Source organism: Eptatretus burgeri, chromosome 2 (assembly GCF_056783735.1).
Source record: "Eptatretus burgeri isolate ZD-2024b chromosome 2, Ebu_testis_v1, whole genome shotgun sequence".
Taxonomy (NCBI): domain Eukaryota; kingdom Metazoa; phylum Chordata; class Myxini; order Myxiniformes; family Myxinidae; genus Eptatretus; species Eptatretus burgeri.
This window is the reverse complement of record NC_140962.1, coordinates 73747091-73762090: the sequence shown is the minus strand read 5'-3', so window position 1 is coordinate 73762090 and position 15000 is coordinate 73747091. Positions and strand designations below refer to the sequence as shown.

Sequence of the window (15000 nt, the reverse complement as noted above, 5' to 3'; positions counted from 1 at the left end):
AACCTCAGTGAGTGCTGCAACACCAATGTCCAAACTCAGATGATAACAGAGACAGGTGATCATCCTCTCTTCGGGATAGGAAATTCCAGGTACCCACCCGAAGTGACTGCCTCAGGTTAACCCAAGGAGACGCCGTCTGGTGGATGACACCGTACACTGCTGTAGACGACACTCTTATGCTTCTGAGGTTCAAAGTTAAAACCTACTGTACCTACTTCTTGGACAAGTACGTCTTGACGTTATACGTTCCTCCAAGCATCAGTCAAATTGATTTTTAAAGCGTCAGATATCACCATTTATAACACTGAGTCAACGGCTGATCAATTTTCTTACTGTATGAATGATTGTTCGGTACGGAATCCCTCTGTAACCCCAGGACTCCCTGAAGTGTATTTTGTATGAAACTTGATTTTCACACGACTAGACAAGTATGAAACGCTCAATTTTATATCCGTCTATTATAGCTTATCGAATGAGCATATGGTCGGTAGTTCATCATTCATTTAAAAATGACAGAATTCTGTGCCGTTCGATGCACCAATCGATTAGAGAAGGGATTTAAAATTTATCAATTCACAGCCATTCAATAATGTCAATCCATCAATCATGGAAACCACTTCATGTGTGCATGATGCACTTTAACGTCATTTATCACTTTATAATCGGTGTCTGCTGATTATTATTTTACCCCATGTTTCCCACCCCACCCCTGTCCTTGCCACAGATCTAATGTCTGTTCCCCACTGTTTTGTTCGACCCTCTCCCTCCCCTCTTGTCTCCTGCTCCTCTTGTTGTACATTCTGTGTGTTAGCTTTCATACGAGCCTCGACAGTGTATAGAATATATATCACTGAGAATTAACTAGTGAAGATCTGATGCAACGAGAAATGATGCTATTTAATTGTTTGTTTAAAATTATATAAAACTTTTACTCTTAATGTAAATAATGTCTTTTCTGTTAAAAAAAAATTTCCCCTGGAATCCAACCTACTCTATTCACATTAATTCTTATGTGGAAATTGGATTCGCTTAATGTCGTTTCAGTTAGTCACACTTTTCAAGAACGTAACTCCAGCGTCAAGTAAGGACTGACTTTACTTGACAGATTGCCACTCCAACGCTGAAACTCAGTACAGGAATTTGAAATTTGTTCATGGTGCCAGTGATAGCTCGCCTTCACTTTGCGAAGGACACCGTGGGATCTTTAACATCCACCAACTATTGCCAGCAGATGGAATGCCAGGTTTAACGTCCATCCGAGAGACAGCACACAGTGAATAATCACCCTGCCTGTAAAACACCAGGATGACAGTTTATAGTTGGGTCAGGATTCAAACCCAAGCTAGACAGCTCAGAGGCGAGTGTGTGTATCTGTAGGGTCTAGGATATGTGGCCAGCCCAAAACAAGAAACTTGCAAAGAAACATTAGAATGAACAGCAAAGGTATAGCGAAGGTGGTGTGATTACCAAGTGCGTAGAATGGGTGAATTTTTCAATAGAATAAAAAATGAAAATAACTGGTCTGATTTTCACTATAGTCTCCTTTTGTGATCCTCCCACATGTTATTTATCCTGCAACGATTCAATGTCATCAGATGAAAAAGGATAAACTGCTCGACCTCCTTTAAAAAGCACATGTTGACTGACCAGTGGTTGTCATTTTACAGGGCATACAGTCAGCTTGACTTGGCTGCACTAACCCCAAACACAATTGTCTTTGTGATACAGTACTAACATCTTTATTCTCCTTTTCATTTAAATAAAGATCACATTAATCTTTCCCGATTTAATTTTCATCCTCGTCAGATAAATTTTTCATACAAACAAGCAAAGGCTAACACCACAAAACCTGATTAGTAGGGGTAACTAGGATGCATTGGGACACCTCTCGGAGCTATTCTTGACCTAGTATACTTTGGCATCCCTTGCCCTCTCCCCACTCTTTGCCTTCCCTCTTTTCATCGAGTGCAAGTCTGGTTGGATTGGGTCTGTGATGGTGAATGGGGTTGGTGTAGTAGATGGTATATATCCTCATGGATTGGGTGTTGGGTTGGGGTCGGAGAGTGTGAATGTGGATCAGACATAAAGCGCTATTGTTTTGTATTAAATTCTAGGCCTTGACATTTGGGTGTCCCTCCTCAACACTCCTGAAATTTTACAAGGTGTCAGATGGAATAGATATTGCTACTGTGAGCCAAAACCAAAAGAACAGGATCCATTTATCAGAAATAATTCACAAACGAACAAAGACTCAGGCCAAAAACTTCCCCCAGCTAAGCCCACAAGAACATTCGAATAATCGTGGCCATTGAGGAAGACAAAGTGAAATGAACAAACTGTAATACAGACAATGAGACATGTTGGGAGAAAAGGAAGATAATGAAATGTAGATAAATATTAGCACAGATGGTGAAACATACCTTTCATGGTTGGATTAATTCTGAAAAGTCAAGTCACAGAGAAGGCAGAGAAGTATTCTGATCCAATCTCCAAATCATTTTCTCACAAGCGATTATACAACGCAACTTTTCACCTCCTGTATTAAGGTGTAAAGGTGCTCATTTGCCATTTTTCTTCCATATTCTCTTTATTCGACTCGTATAAACTATCTTTCCTGTTTGTAACTAGTCCCTCCCTCCCTCGCCCACTCGGTAACCGACGGCGAAAAGTGCTTCCCTACAGTAAATAATGCAGAGTTGCACCCACTCTCATTCAACATGTTCACCTGCTGCCGTAGTGTTGCCGAGACAGTATTATTATCGTTTAAAAAATGTTGGCCATGGAAAGGTGTTTAGGTTTTTTTTTTTAAGCATTCACTAAACTTTATGAACAATACTGTCCATTGAGCTCGTGAATTTCTCATGACATTTTCTTGTTGTGATGACTCATCACAAGTAAGAGACAGGAGGTGTGTAGCAACAGTGAAGTTTGAATGGGCGTGGCCAAGACAGCAGTTTGTGTTGCCATTTTTCTCAGAGATGGTCAAACGGATCTTCTTCAAACTTTCAGAGGTCCATCAGTGAGTGCTGGGGAGTGTTTTAGGGAAAAAAAATTGAAAAGAAGTTTTTATATATTTTTATTGCTCTACAAGTGCCTGAGCCTTTGTAGCGATGTGAAAAGGTAATATTAAATGATCCCTGACCCCATTCCTTAGTGGGTGAAGGGAAGTGTTTTAGGCAACCACAAATAAAGAAAATTAAATATAAAGTTTTTTTTTTTGGATTTATTGAAAATGCCAAAAGGATTACAACAGCACCAGGCAATGCTGGGTGCCCTTGCTAATATATATATATATATATATATATATATATATATATATATATATATATATATATATATATCAGATGGCTGAGGGTTGCTGGGCCATGCCCATTTATACAGATGCTTGGGGGGAGGGTGAGGAGTATACTGTATTGAGAAAATGAAAATCGAGAAACAGAAGTGATGGAGGGAGCACATAAGAAAGGAGGTTATTGGAGTTGAATGGGGAAGAGGAGGGAAGATGGCAAACAATAAGATAGTTGGGGAGGAGAGGGGATGGGGGGGGTGTCGGCTTTGCACATGTTAAAGATAAATGCTTCCTGAGTGGTTTTCGATAGTATTCGCACGCAGCACCTGGACATTTTTAAAATCGCAACGCCTGGAGACTTGGGTGTGACTCTTGAGACAAAAATGTGACTTGGGTGGTGAATTGAATGCAACAGGCCTGAATGAAAGCTTAAAAAAAAGACAACACCACAATCCAATGAGGAAGTCATAGGTATTGCTCATATTAAAAAAAAGGGCTCCACAAATTGAAGTTACAAAAATTTTATTTCATTTATTTAACAATGTAATTGGAATATCATTTATACTTTTATTCAAAATTATTTTATAAAAATGTGATATGAAATGTCTTTTTCCATTCCCGCCATGTGGTTAGTGAAGACAATGTCATTATTAAACTTTGTTCATAGAAATACAATAATTATGATAAGGTAGATAGTTGGTTAAGAATATAATGGAGTGTGGTGACAGCTTTGTTTTGCGGTGACATGAAGTACAAGTTGATATTTCATACAGAAACGTCCTTCTTTGGACAATTGGTTGTCAAAATAATGTTGTTGTTTTTTGTTTTTCTTTCCTTAGAAATAATGCAAATTCGGTTCAAGTTAAATAGTTTAATAAACTTTTTCTCCAAGCAATACAAGCTTTAGTGGTGAACCATTTTGTAACACAATTGGTTTATTGTAAGCATTCATTTTTAGGAAAAATATATCTAATTCCAGAAACGTACATATGTACACACAGAATTTTACCTTCCTTACCTGCTTGTGTGTTTTTCCTCCACTGTGAAGCAGCAGGTATTTGATAAACATGTGCAGCAGTTTTTGAAACGATTGTAATTGATATGCAATGAAGTCAGGAGTGGACTGAGCTTCGTGTCAGGCCTTTCAAAGTTATCTCTTGATAATTCCCTTTACAACACAAAAACCAACAGACCATTCCAATGCGAGGAACAACATTATTATATTTATATATAACAAGTGTTGAGGTATACACTATATAATTATTTGTAGTTAACATTCTTTACCATGTATCTCTAGGAAGACTAGTTAAAAAAAATAAAAGCACTTGGAAGGTGTTCTTGTCTGGAAGAGTACGAAGAGTTGCAGAACTGACCAATTAATTTGTTTTATGAAACATGACAGTGACATGACGTCCTTGTATTACACATCGGTGTGAACTTTGAGGTCGATGTAACATGAAGAAATGAAAGAGCTGTCGCAGCAAAAAAAAAAAAAAATTTTAAAGATGAATCATTGAGACAAAGTCAAAGATAGAAAAAAGCCTGAAACAAAAAAATATTTCAAATTTCACCATTTTCACCCACAGGCATGACGACAGTGCTTCAGTTTGATTATAATAATAGTAATTTGAATGCAAGGCAAATATCCATGTGTGACATGATACACATGTGAAAACTTCGTCAACAAGCCTACGTGTCCTCAAAGCCTGTTCTTCTGCTCTTGCTCACCCTCTCTCTGTTCTATTCACCCTCTCATTTGCTCAAGTTCATCTGCCATCTGCTTGGAAATCAGCAAACATCACTGCCCTGCACAAAAAAGGTGCAAAAACAGACCAATCAGCCTTCTCCCAATCATCAGCAAGGTTATGGAATCCATCATCGCTTCAGACATCAAATCCTTCCTCTTCTCCAATGGCTTGATTTCTGATCATCAATTTGGTTTCAGACAAGGTCACTCTACCCTGGATATGCTGCTTCTGCTCTCCCATCAATGGATGGAGGTCCTCAATGCCAGACAGGAAATCCGAGCCGTATCCCTGGATATATCACGTGCTTTTGACACAGTCTGGCACCCTGCACTACTCACCAAACTCTCTTCCTATGGTATCCAAGGCCATCTCCACTCATGGCTCGCTGACTTCCTATCCTGTCGCAGTCAACGTGTGGCCCTAAATGGAGTTCTTTCATCCCCCCCCCCTTCCTGTCCAGGCTGGAGTTCCTCAAGGTAGCGTTCTGGGCCCTGTTCTTTTTCTGGTTTTCATCAATGATCTCTCCGACTCTGGAAAATCCTCTATATCTCTTTGCTGATGACTCCACCCTCTGCCGTACCATCTGTCATCCCTCAGACCGGCAAGCAGCAGCTTCTTCGCTCACTGCTGATCTGGATAAAATCACAAACTGGTCCAACACGTGGAACATGTCTTTCAATCCGGACAAATCTCACACTCACTATGTCTCTCCGAAAGGACCGTTTAGAACCCCCCCCCCATCCACTTTCTCAACAATCCTCTGGAAGAAGTCCTTTCTTTCAAGCTTCTGGGTCTCACTATCTGCCATGACCTTTCCTGGGAAAGCCACATTTCAAACCTCGCCTCCAAAGCCATTCGCCGACTGGGAATCCTCCGTCGTGCAAGGTCCTTCCTCGGCCCACCTGAGCTCCTGACCTCTTACAAAGCTTTTGTCCGCAGCCTGATGGAGAACTGCTCTCCCCTCTGGGCTGGTGCTCCTGCCTCCCACCTTTCTCGGCTTCACGCTGTAGAAACCAAGGCATTTCGGATCATTGGCATCTCCTGCAATGAGGCTGAGTCTTTGGTCCTCTCACTCAATCACCGCAGGTTGGTCGGTGGTCTTTCTGTCTTCTATCATCTCCTCTCCAGCTTCGACCCCCCCCTGCTCCCTCAGAATATTCCCTCAGACAAAATGCCTCCTTCATAAAGTTTTATGTCAGAAATTACTCAATTTTAAGAAACATCAAAAACCGAGGACACATGGAAATTTCTCGTGCCCATACGTAACATGTAAATGACCAGATGGCATCTTACCCAGTTTCCTCTTGTGAGTGGAGGGGAGTGATGTAGACCAACTCTTTTGTACTGCCTGGACAAGCTTCACTTGATTGATCCACAACTTTGTTGTGTGGGTGTGGTGCATGGAGGTGGCATGGAGCAGTGACATGATGGGACATCAACGTGGGAGGAGCAGATTCAAACTCTGAGCAAGAAAGTGCATGTGCCTGGACAGAGATAAAGTGCCATATTTAAGGTCAACTCGATGCTCTTCCGGTACACGAAACTGATCATTGGGATTTTGCACTTATGAAAATGAATAATAAAATGTGCGGTGAAAGAAAGGTTTACCTGCAGCAAGCATTGTGGAAGGGTTTGACCAATCTTTTCAGCTAATTCTGTGAATGTTGGTCTCTTATCTGCATTGCTGTTCCAACATTTTCCCATCAATTGGTATCTGCACAAAACAAAGCAATGAGCAATTATTGGAGACAGAGCTCATCAGAGATAAAAAAAAAAACTTTTGAAAATGATATGGGTGGTGAACATATTCAAACTCATCGATTCACCTCTTCAATTGTTTGTTCATCAAAACTTTCATTGCAGGCAAACAATGCACAACTTAGAGAAGATTACAAACAATAGTACACAATTGAAGAGCTCTGCAGTTTAAAACACACTGAGGTCTGCTTTTGGACCACTGAGCAGCCTCTCAGCTGCATTGCCACAAGAGGAAGTTTTACAGAATTAAATTTAATGTGTGTGTGCATCATCTCCTTGAATGGGCATTTAATTGGGCATCCCTTATGCCAGCATTAGTTGCTGGACGTTAAAGATCCCACGGTGTCTTTCGCAAAGAGTACGCAAAGAGTATCGCTGGCACCATGAACAAATTTCAAATTCCTGCCCTAACTGACTGCTGGGAAGGCAATGGCAAACTACAGTGTAGCTAGATTTTTTTTTTAGTGTAGCAATGTACAATTTTGGCAGCACCAACACTTTCTAAAGAGTATGATACATCTCCTCTCAAGTCCATCACCACCTGAGCTGTTTGTTCCATATAAACATTTAAGATTGGCTACTACATTGTGCGAAAAGGAACATTTTAGTATTGCTGTATTAAAATGTGAATATCTCCAGGTATATGAAAACAATGTTGGAGTACGAAACTAATGTGTGCAAGGAATTGTGGGTAATTCTGCATGGCAAAATACATAAGTCGTATTTCACTATTGTGCAACCCCCACAGCCTGCTTTTGGCCCCATAATGGAACAAACAACAAGGCAATCATTGAGTGATGAAATCTCACCCACCAAGTAGGTAAACCTATGTCGGAGTGGCGACCCGTTTAGGACCGTACTTGCCAATGAAACTGCCTCGGCAGCCCTATCTGCCTTTACAGCATGAAAGGAATGGTATTATTACAATTAAATAGGTAAACAAAAACCTTTGGCAATGACTATTTAGTTGTCATTCAAGCATAATGCAACAAGTGTTCCACCGGATTATCCACAATCCAGTCAATATGGCAATGTAATTTACGCAAGACATCTTAGACAAAACTATCAACATACAACTAAGAACATTGGAAATAGGGGATATATGATTACATGTTGTCTGATGAAAGTTTCGGTTTTTCCATGCGGTAACCTTCTCTGAGCCGAGTATAAAAATTTGAGTCGACGGTCATTCCTGGATATGGGCTTTCACCTGCAGGAACAGATTCATCTCAATTACTCTCAAATATTCAAAGAATTGTTATGTCAGAAAAGAATGTTTTATGGTGTTGATTTAACCTGGAGGGTTGGTGTTATATCATCATTCACTATTAATGGATCTACATAACAAGGTGCATCAATGCTTGGTGTTGGCTTAATGGTTTGGGTGGTGGGGTTGGAATCTAAGTGGGATCCTGGGATCTTTAGTTCAAATCCCCCTTGTCTATTGAATTAATACCAGGTGGGGTTGACTCTGCCCGTCATCCTTCTGAGGTCGGCAAAATGAGTGCAAGCTTGCTGGTATCCTGTGGCGGAGTAGCGACCAGTCCAGGATTGTACCCAATGGCCAAGGAGACTGCGAAAGTAGCACCAACGCTCTGCACAGAGTATGGTCCCAATGGATGGATGGAAGGTGCATCAAGCAGTTACAGAACCAGAATTGACCGAATAACAATTGGCTAAGTGGTCTACTGGTGACCAATACAACAGGGAATTTTGTCAGATCATCATTGCTAAGCCATAATGTTGTACAAGTGAGATAAGTGGAACTGCTACTGTTCACATGTGGACATTAATTATGGAATTTAATACCGTACATTTTGATAGAACACCACTGTGTGCCAGTACCTGAACCAAATTAATTATGTTAGGGTAAAGAGTGGTAATCAGGTGGTTCAGTCTGGTGTGTGCATGGTGCATACAGAGAAGGAGGGGGATTTTGTGATGTTCGCTCATGATGTACAAATCCCAAATTATAATGCACAGTCGATCAAAATTATAGATTTGTAATATTTCCAGTGATTAGCCCTCATTGGGCTTAGTCCAAAATGGGGTTTATGGATTGGGTCTCGTCCGTCCAAGCATGCGCCCATAGCCCTATCTCGGACACTTATGGACCGATTTTGTTCAAACTTGGTCCAAAGACAATACATGATGTCATAATAAACACATCATTTTGTTTCACGATTTTATCAAAGATGGCCAACAGACAGCCATTTTAGTTGTAAAAAAACAAACACCTGGCATTGAAAACATCCTCATCCATTTCATGGACATACATTTACCGATCTTGTTCAAACTTGGACGTCATTGTTTTTATTACATATGCACGCTTTTCGAGATCACATCCAAGATGGTCGACTGGTGGCCATTTTGTTACTTAAACATGTCCCGAACCATTTCTCGGACATGCATGGACCAATTTTGTTCAAACTTGGCATAAAGAAAAGACATGAGAGTATACATGTGCAGATGTTCCTTTGTAATCTGACCAAAGATAGCCGAGTCGCAGCGTGCAGTACATGTGTTTTTTTTTGCAATCTCATCAAAGATCGCTGGGTGGCAACCATTTTATTGCTGTGCATAACATAAATCTTATAAATATGGGCTTGCCCTTTAACTCCGAACAGAAAATTTACTAAAAACACATTTTATATCTTTTTGTCCATGTTTTTATTCCCTCCCACCCTCCCCAAAGTGTTTACTTCAAATAAATATCCTTTGTTAGTTGGGAAGCTACCATGTTTTGAATCCCTTTTTGATTCATTGCTTTAAATAAAAACTGATTACAAACAGTTGCACAGTGTTTAAATACTCTACATATGTATACTGAACAAAAATATAAACGCACCAACCTAAATATCTAAGTCAAGATTGCCATTATGGGAAAATGGTCAAACCGATGATATGTTTGAGCAATGGTTCCTTTGTTTTGCTCAAGACAGATGTTCCCATTGAAATTGACCACTCTGAGTGTGTGGACTCACACGTTGAGTAATCCTTCCCATGAGCACCATGGGGCTTGACAGAGTGATGGTCAGTGAGCGTGACCAGGACACAAACACTCCCTATAGCTTGCCCTATAAAAGGCCTCCCCAAAATGTGGACTGGTGCCAAATGTCAACATGCCACAGATGTCACAAATCTTGAGGGAGCGCGCCATTGGCATGCTGAATGCTGGGACGTCAGTACGGGCCGTTGCAGCACACTTCAATGTCCACCACTCCACCATTAGCCGCCTGAGAACGCGCCTCAGAGAGACTGGAAGCACCGTGAACCGCCCACATGCCCGGCGACCACGTGTGACCACCGCCGGTCAGGATCGTCACATGAGGCTGCAACATCTCCGGGATCGACTCCGACCGGCCACGAGGACTGCCGATGAGACTGTCGGGCTGCATAACAGGCGCATTTCAGCCCAGATGGTGCGTAACCGCTTGAGGGAGGCCAACCTCCGAGCCCGCCGACCACACCGGGGACTCGACCTCACTGCAGTCCGGTGTCAAACCCGACTGAACTGGGCCAATGTTCACTTGCGCTGGACCCTCGCACGATGGAGGAGAGTGCTGTTCACCGATGAGTCGCTGTTCCAGCTGTATCGGGCTGATGGCAGACTCCGCGTCTGGTGTCGGGCTGGGGAGCGCTACACTGACGCCAATGTCCTTCGTCGGGTGTCACGCGGTGGTGCCAGTGTTATGGTGTGGGCAGGCATATGCCATGGAAAGCGCACTCGGCTTCATTTCATTGAAGGCAACTTGAACGGGCAGCGGTACAGGGACGAGATACTCAGACCCATCGTCGTGCCGTTTGTGCGCCTTCACCATGTGACGTTTCAGCACGACAATGCTCGCCCCCATGTTGCCAGGATCTGCATGGACTTCCTCGGTGAGGAGGACATTGATGTCCTCGACTGGCCTCCATATTCTCCCGACATGTCGCCCATCGAGCACCTTTGGGACGTTCTTGATCGACGCGTACGACAACGTTACGCAGTCCCAGAGAACGTCCGCCAGCTCCGTGTGGCTCTCCAGGAGGAATGGGAAAACATCCCTCAGGCCACCATCGATAATCTGGTGATGTCCATGCGCCGGAGATGCACCGCTCTGCGCGACGCCAACGGTGGACACACCCGCTACTGACTGTGTGAACTCTGACAGTGACACCTCGGTTGTGTCGGCTGTTGTAACGCAAAGACTGTCGCCAGAATTCTCAAGGAACTCTTTGAAATTTAATGCTCAATTGTCATGGATTCTATAACCAAATTGTTGTGAAGATTTACTATTGATGAGTTTGAGGTAAAATAGTAACAATTGCTTGGTGCGTTTATATTTTTGTTCAGTATACATATATATATATATATATATATATATATATATATATATATATATATATATATATATATATATATATATATATATATATATATATATATATATATATATATATATATATATATATATATATATATATATATATATATATATATATGTATACATATATATATATATATATATATATATATATATATATATATATATATATATATATATATATATATATGTATACATATATATATATATATATATATATATGTATACATATATATATATATATATATATACATATGTATACATATATATATATATATGTATACATATATATATATATATATATATATATATATATATATATATATATATGTATACATATATATATATATATATATATATATATATATATATATATATATATATATATATGTATACATATATATATATATATATATATATATATATATATATATATGTGTATATATATATATGTATATATATATATGTATATATATATATATATATATATATGTATATATATATATGTATATATATATATATATGTATACATATATATATATATATATATATATATATATATATATATATGTATATATATATATATATATATATATATATATATATGTATATATGTATATATATATGTATATATGTATATATATATATATATATATATGTATATATATATATATATATATATGTATATATATATATATGTATATATATATATATATATATATATATATATATATATATATATATATATATATATATATATATATATATATATATATATATACACACATATTGTTACGGCTGTGGAAATTCGCATTACACCATGAAGTAGTGTTGGCCCGTAGGTGAGATATCTCTAAGTACATGTGTAGTTAGCCCAAACCCGTTGTATAGAGGGAATTTATGTGATTCATCCGGGCTGCGACGCTTTGAGTTAGCCATTTTTTCTGTTCTTTCTTTATTTTGAACCAACCACGTCTCAACCACCATCACACAACAACCACGCCACCGCCACCATCTACGCTACCACATCATCGCATCACCGCCATTCCCAAACGGCACCATAACCATCAAACCACCACCGAAAACCCTCCACCACCTTCACCTCTCTCCTTCTACGGCCATTACCGCACCACCTGTGAACACTGAACGTCGGGCTGTCTCGGGCCCGTTCGGCGTTTGGAGCCGAGCGCGCCGAGCCGCGAGCGCAAATAGCGACCCTCCCGAGGGAAAATTCGGATCAAAAATGCGAGCGCGGGGCGGTTTGGCCCGCCTCCAGGCGTGTGTGTGAAGTCGATATATGCAAGTTCTAGGATCAGGGGAGGTTCACGCCCCCGTTTCCTCCGACCAATGGGAGAGCGTGACTCCGCCCCTGAGGTCATTCTGATCCAAATATTTGCATACTGGCTTCTCCTGCCTGCCTATAAAAAGGCGAGCGCAAGGCGAAAAGAGTGGCAGAGTCAAGTCGGTCGGGTGAGGAGAGTGCGGAACTGAGAAGAGTTGCAGGAAGAGTGAGTTCTGGAGTTGCCTGAAAAGGGTCGTCGAGAAGTGGCTGTTGGGGACGGGTTGCGTTGCGGTGGTGAAGTTGAGGCGAGTGCGTACGGTGGAACTGCAGGCAAAGGAGCTTGGGTCCGAGGCAAGAAGAAGGACGGCGGTCGGCGACGAGGTTACGGTGTGGGGGATCGCTCGTCTCGTCGCGGGACCCAAGCCAGCCAGCCATTCTCCTCCCCCAGGGCATCAACAATTCCCCCTTTCCCCTGCGCTGAGATACTGCAAAAGGGGGCCCCGTTCCCACCCCACCCCAAACGTCGTGCCAACAAAACCCGCCAAGGAGCACGGAGTCGGGGCACAGCCGCGCAGCCACATTTGCGGCTCGCCCGCCAACGAGTCACGAGGATGCGGGTAGGACCCCCTCGGTCTCGCAGACCTGGCCGCTCCTCCAGGTCCCGCGCACATTTGGCCTACAGGCCTGTCTGCCTCCTTGTCTATGAGGGTGGCTTCTTTCCTTTGCTTTTGTGTAAATGTGTGTTGGCGCCGTCTGCGAAGTAAAGCTGTATAAGTGTTGCCGTGTGTGCACGTAGTCGGTATTAACTCTGCGTCGTTGTTGCTTTTATTGTTTTGGTTGCTTTATGTGCATTTTGACTGTATGGCTGTATGTACGTGCTTTCCGTGTGCCGGGAAATAAATGTGCATTGTGTGAACTGTTTTCCCGTTTCGCTTCGTCTTTTCCTAATTTAATCTCCATCCTGCTTCACGTAAAGGGTTCGTAGTGGGTGCAAAACGCCCGGTAAATAATCTGAACCGTCGAGGTCGATGATAACACCGCTCGGTTATCCCGATAGTACGGAACGGGCCGCCCAAGCGGCTCGTGTCCGGAGTCGACCTGCGGCGAGGTACGATCGCCCGGTTTACCATCCGCGTGGGTACTTAGGTAGGTCGAGTTTGGCGAACAACCCTATCCTACGCGGGTGGCCGATTGGCACGATTGTCGTGAGGTCGAAAGGCCCACCCGTGACTGGCTCCGGGCAATAGTTCCCGGAGGGTCATGACTGAATTGTCCGTCCGGTGGGTGACGTTCCGCGATCCGAGTTACGCGTCCGTTTGCACGCCGGCGGGTGCAAATTCGCAACAATATATATATATATATATATATATATATATATATATATATATATATATATATATATATATATATATATATATATATATATATATAGATATATATATAGATATAGATATAGATATATATTGTTGCGGTTCTGGGAACCGCATCCCTCCAAAGCAATAGCAACCATCATACAACAGTCCCTAGACAGTTATTCCATTAATATACGTTCAGACACACCCTTCCCTTTTGTTTAGCGGGACAACGGGACAGTGCGTTGTGTAAACTTCATAGCCTAGGTCTGATTAAATCTCTGCAGTCATTCCTATTCTTTTTTTCGACTCGTACTCTTATTCCTGAGGTAAATTCCAGCCACGTGCATCCTTCGCTGTGAGATGGGTCCTCAGCGAAGGCTGAGTAAGCATTACACCGGACACCCCTCTGCAGAAATCGCAGCCTGCCAAACACACGTGCAGCGGTAACTTCCACCCACTGGACAGAAAGCGCACCCACCATGACGGCACGTTGCACAGAACACGTGCGGAGGAGATGGAAGAAACGGCACCCTAAATGCTGGCATCTTGCAGTGCGTGCGTGGCGCACTCGCTGTGAGATGGGTCCTCAGCAAGGGCCAAGCAGGCATTACGCCGGACACCCCTCTGCAGAAATCACAGCCTGCCAAATGTACGTGCAGCGATAATTTCCAAGCACGTACCGAGAGGAGATGGAAGAAACGACACCCTAAATGCTGGCAACTTGCAAAGCGCATGTGGCTGCACCCTTTCCAAATCTCCATCTAATAATTTTATCCAATCCTTTCCCTCAATTCCCTGACACAGATCAGGGCTGGCACCATGCATCCCACTGCTTATGATAACCACGAACACCATGCTCGATGGCAGGCGGACCCACGCGCACTGTACGGGGCATGCTCGATGGCGGGCGGACCTGCGCACTGACCACATGCACAATGGTGGACCCGTGCGCAGCCCATGATACTTTATCATCGTACAGAACGGGGCATGAATAACACACATCTTTGGTCGGGTCTGTGCATGGGGCTACAATATCATCTTTCCGTCGGTCTTCACTCACTACGACTGCCACAAATGTCTTCCGTGGACGGCAGACATCCTCCTGCACCTCCACCTCGATGCAGCTGCTACCAGGCAGAGGCATGCTGTGCGGCCAGATCGCTCGGGCACTGCATGGCGCACCACGGCGCAAGCACATTGG

The 15000-nt window shown here is 42.3% G+C and overlaps 2 protein-coding genes across 7 annotated transcripts in view; both read right to left on the bottom strand.

Moving 5' to 3' along the window:
• LOC147032328 (gap junction beta-2 protein-like) overlaps positions 1-2633 on the bottom strand; it is a 20099-nt gene extending 17466 nt beyond the window's left edge. For both annotated transcript variants that reach the window (XM_085869843.1, XM_085869844.1), the window contains exon 1: positions 2421-2633. In XM_085869843.1, the coding sequence (XP_085725969.1) occupies positions 2421-2427 (7 nt within the window). In that variant the 5' untranslated portion in view covers positions 2428-2633. The remainder of the gene's footprint in view (positions 1-2420) is intronic.
• A 696-nt stretch (positions 2634-3329) lies between these two features.
• Positions 3330-15000, bottom strand: part of LOC147032326 (platelet-derived growth factor receptor alpha-like) — a 124855-nt gene continuing 113184 nt past the window's right edge. For 3 of the 5 annotated variants that reach the window (XM_085869838.1, XM_085869837.1, XM_085869840.1), the window contains 4 exons: positions 7906-8005; positions 6646-6751; positions 6331-6521; positions 3330-4457 (listed from right to left, as the gene is read on the bottom strand). In XM_085869838.1, the coding sequence (XP_085725964.1) occupies positions 4304-4457; positions 6331-6521; positions 6646-6751; positions 7906-8005 (551 nt within the window). In that variant the 3' untranslated portion in view covers positions 3330-4303. Of the gene's footprint in view, positions 4762-6330; positions 6522-6644; positions 6752-7905; positions 8006-8251; positions 8391-15000 lie in introns of those variants that run through there. The other 2 variants (XM_085869839.1, XR_015055113.1) reach the window with 2 other exon arrangements.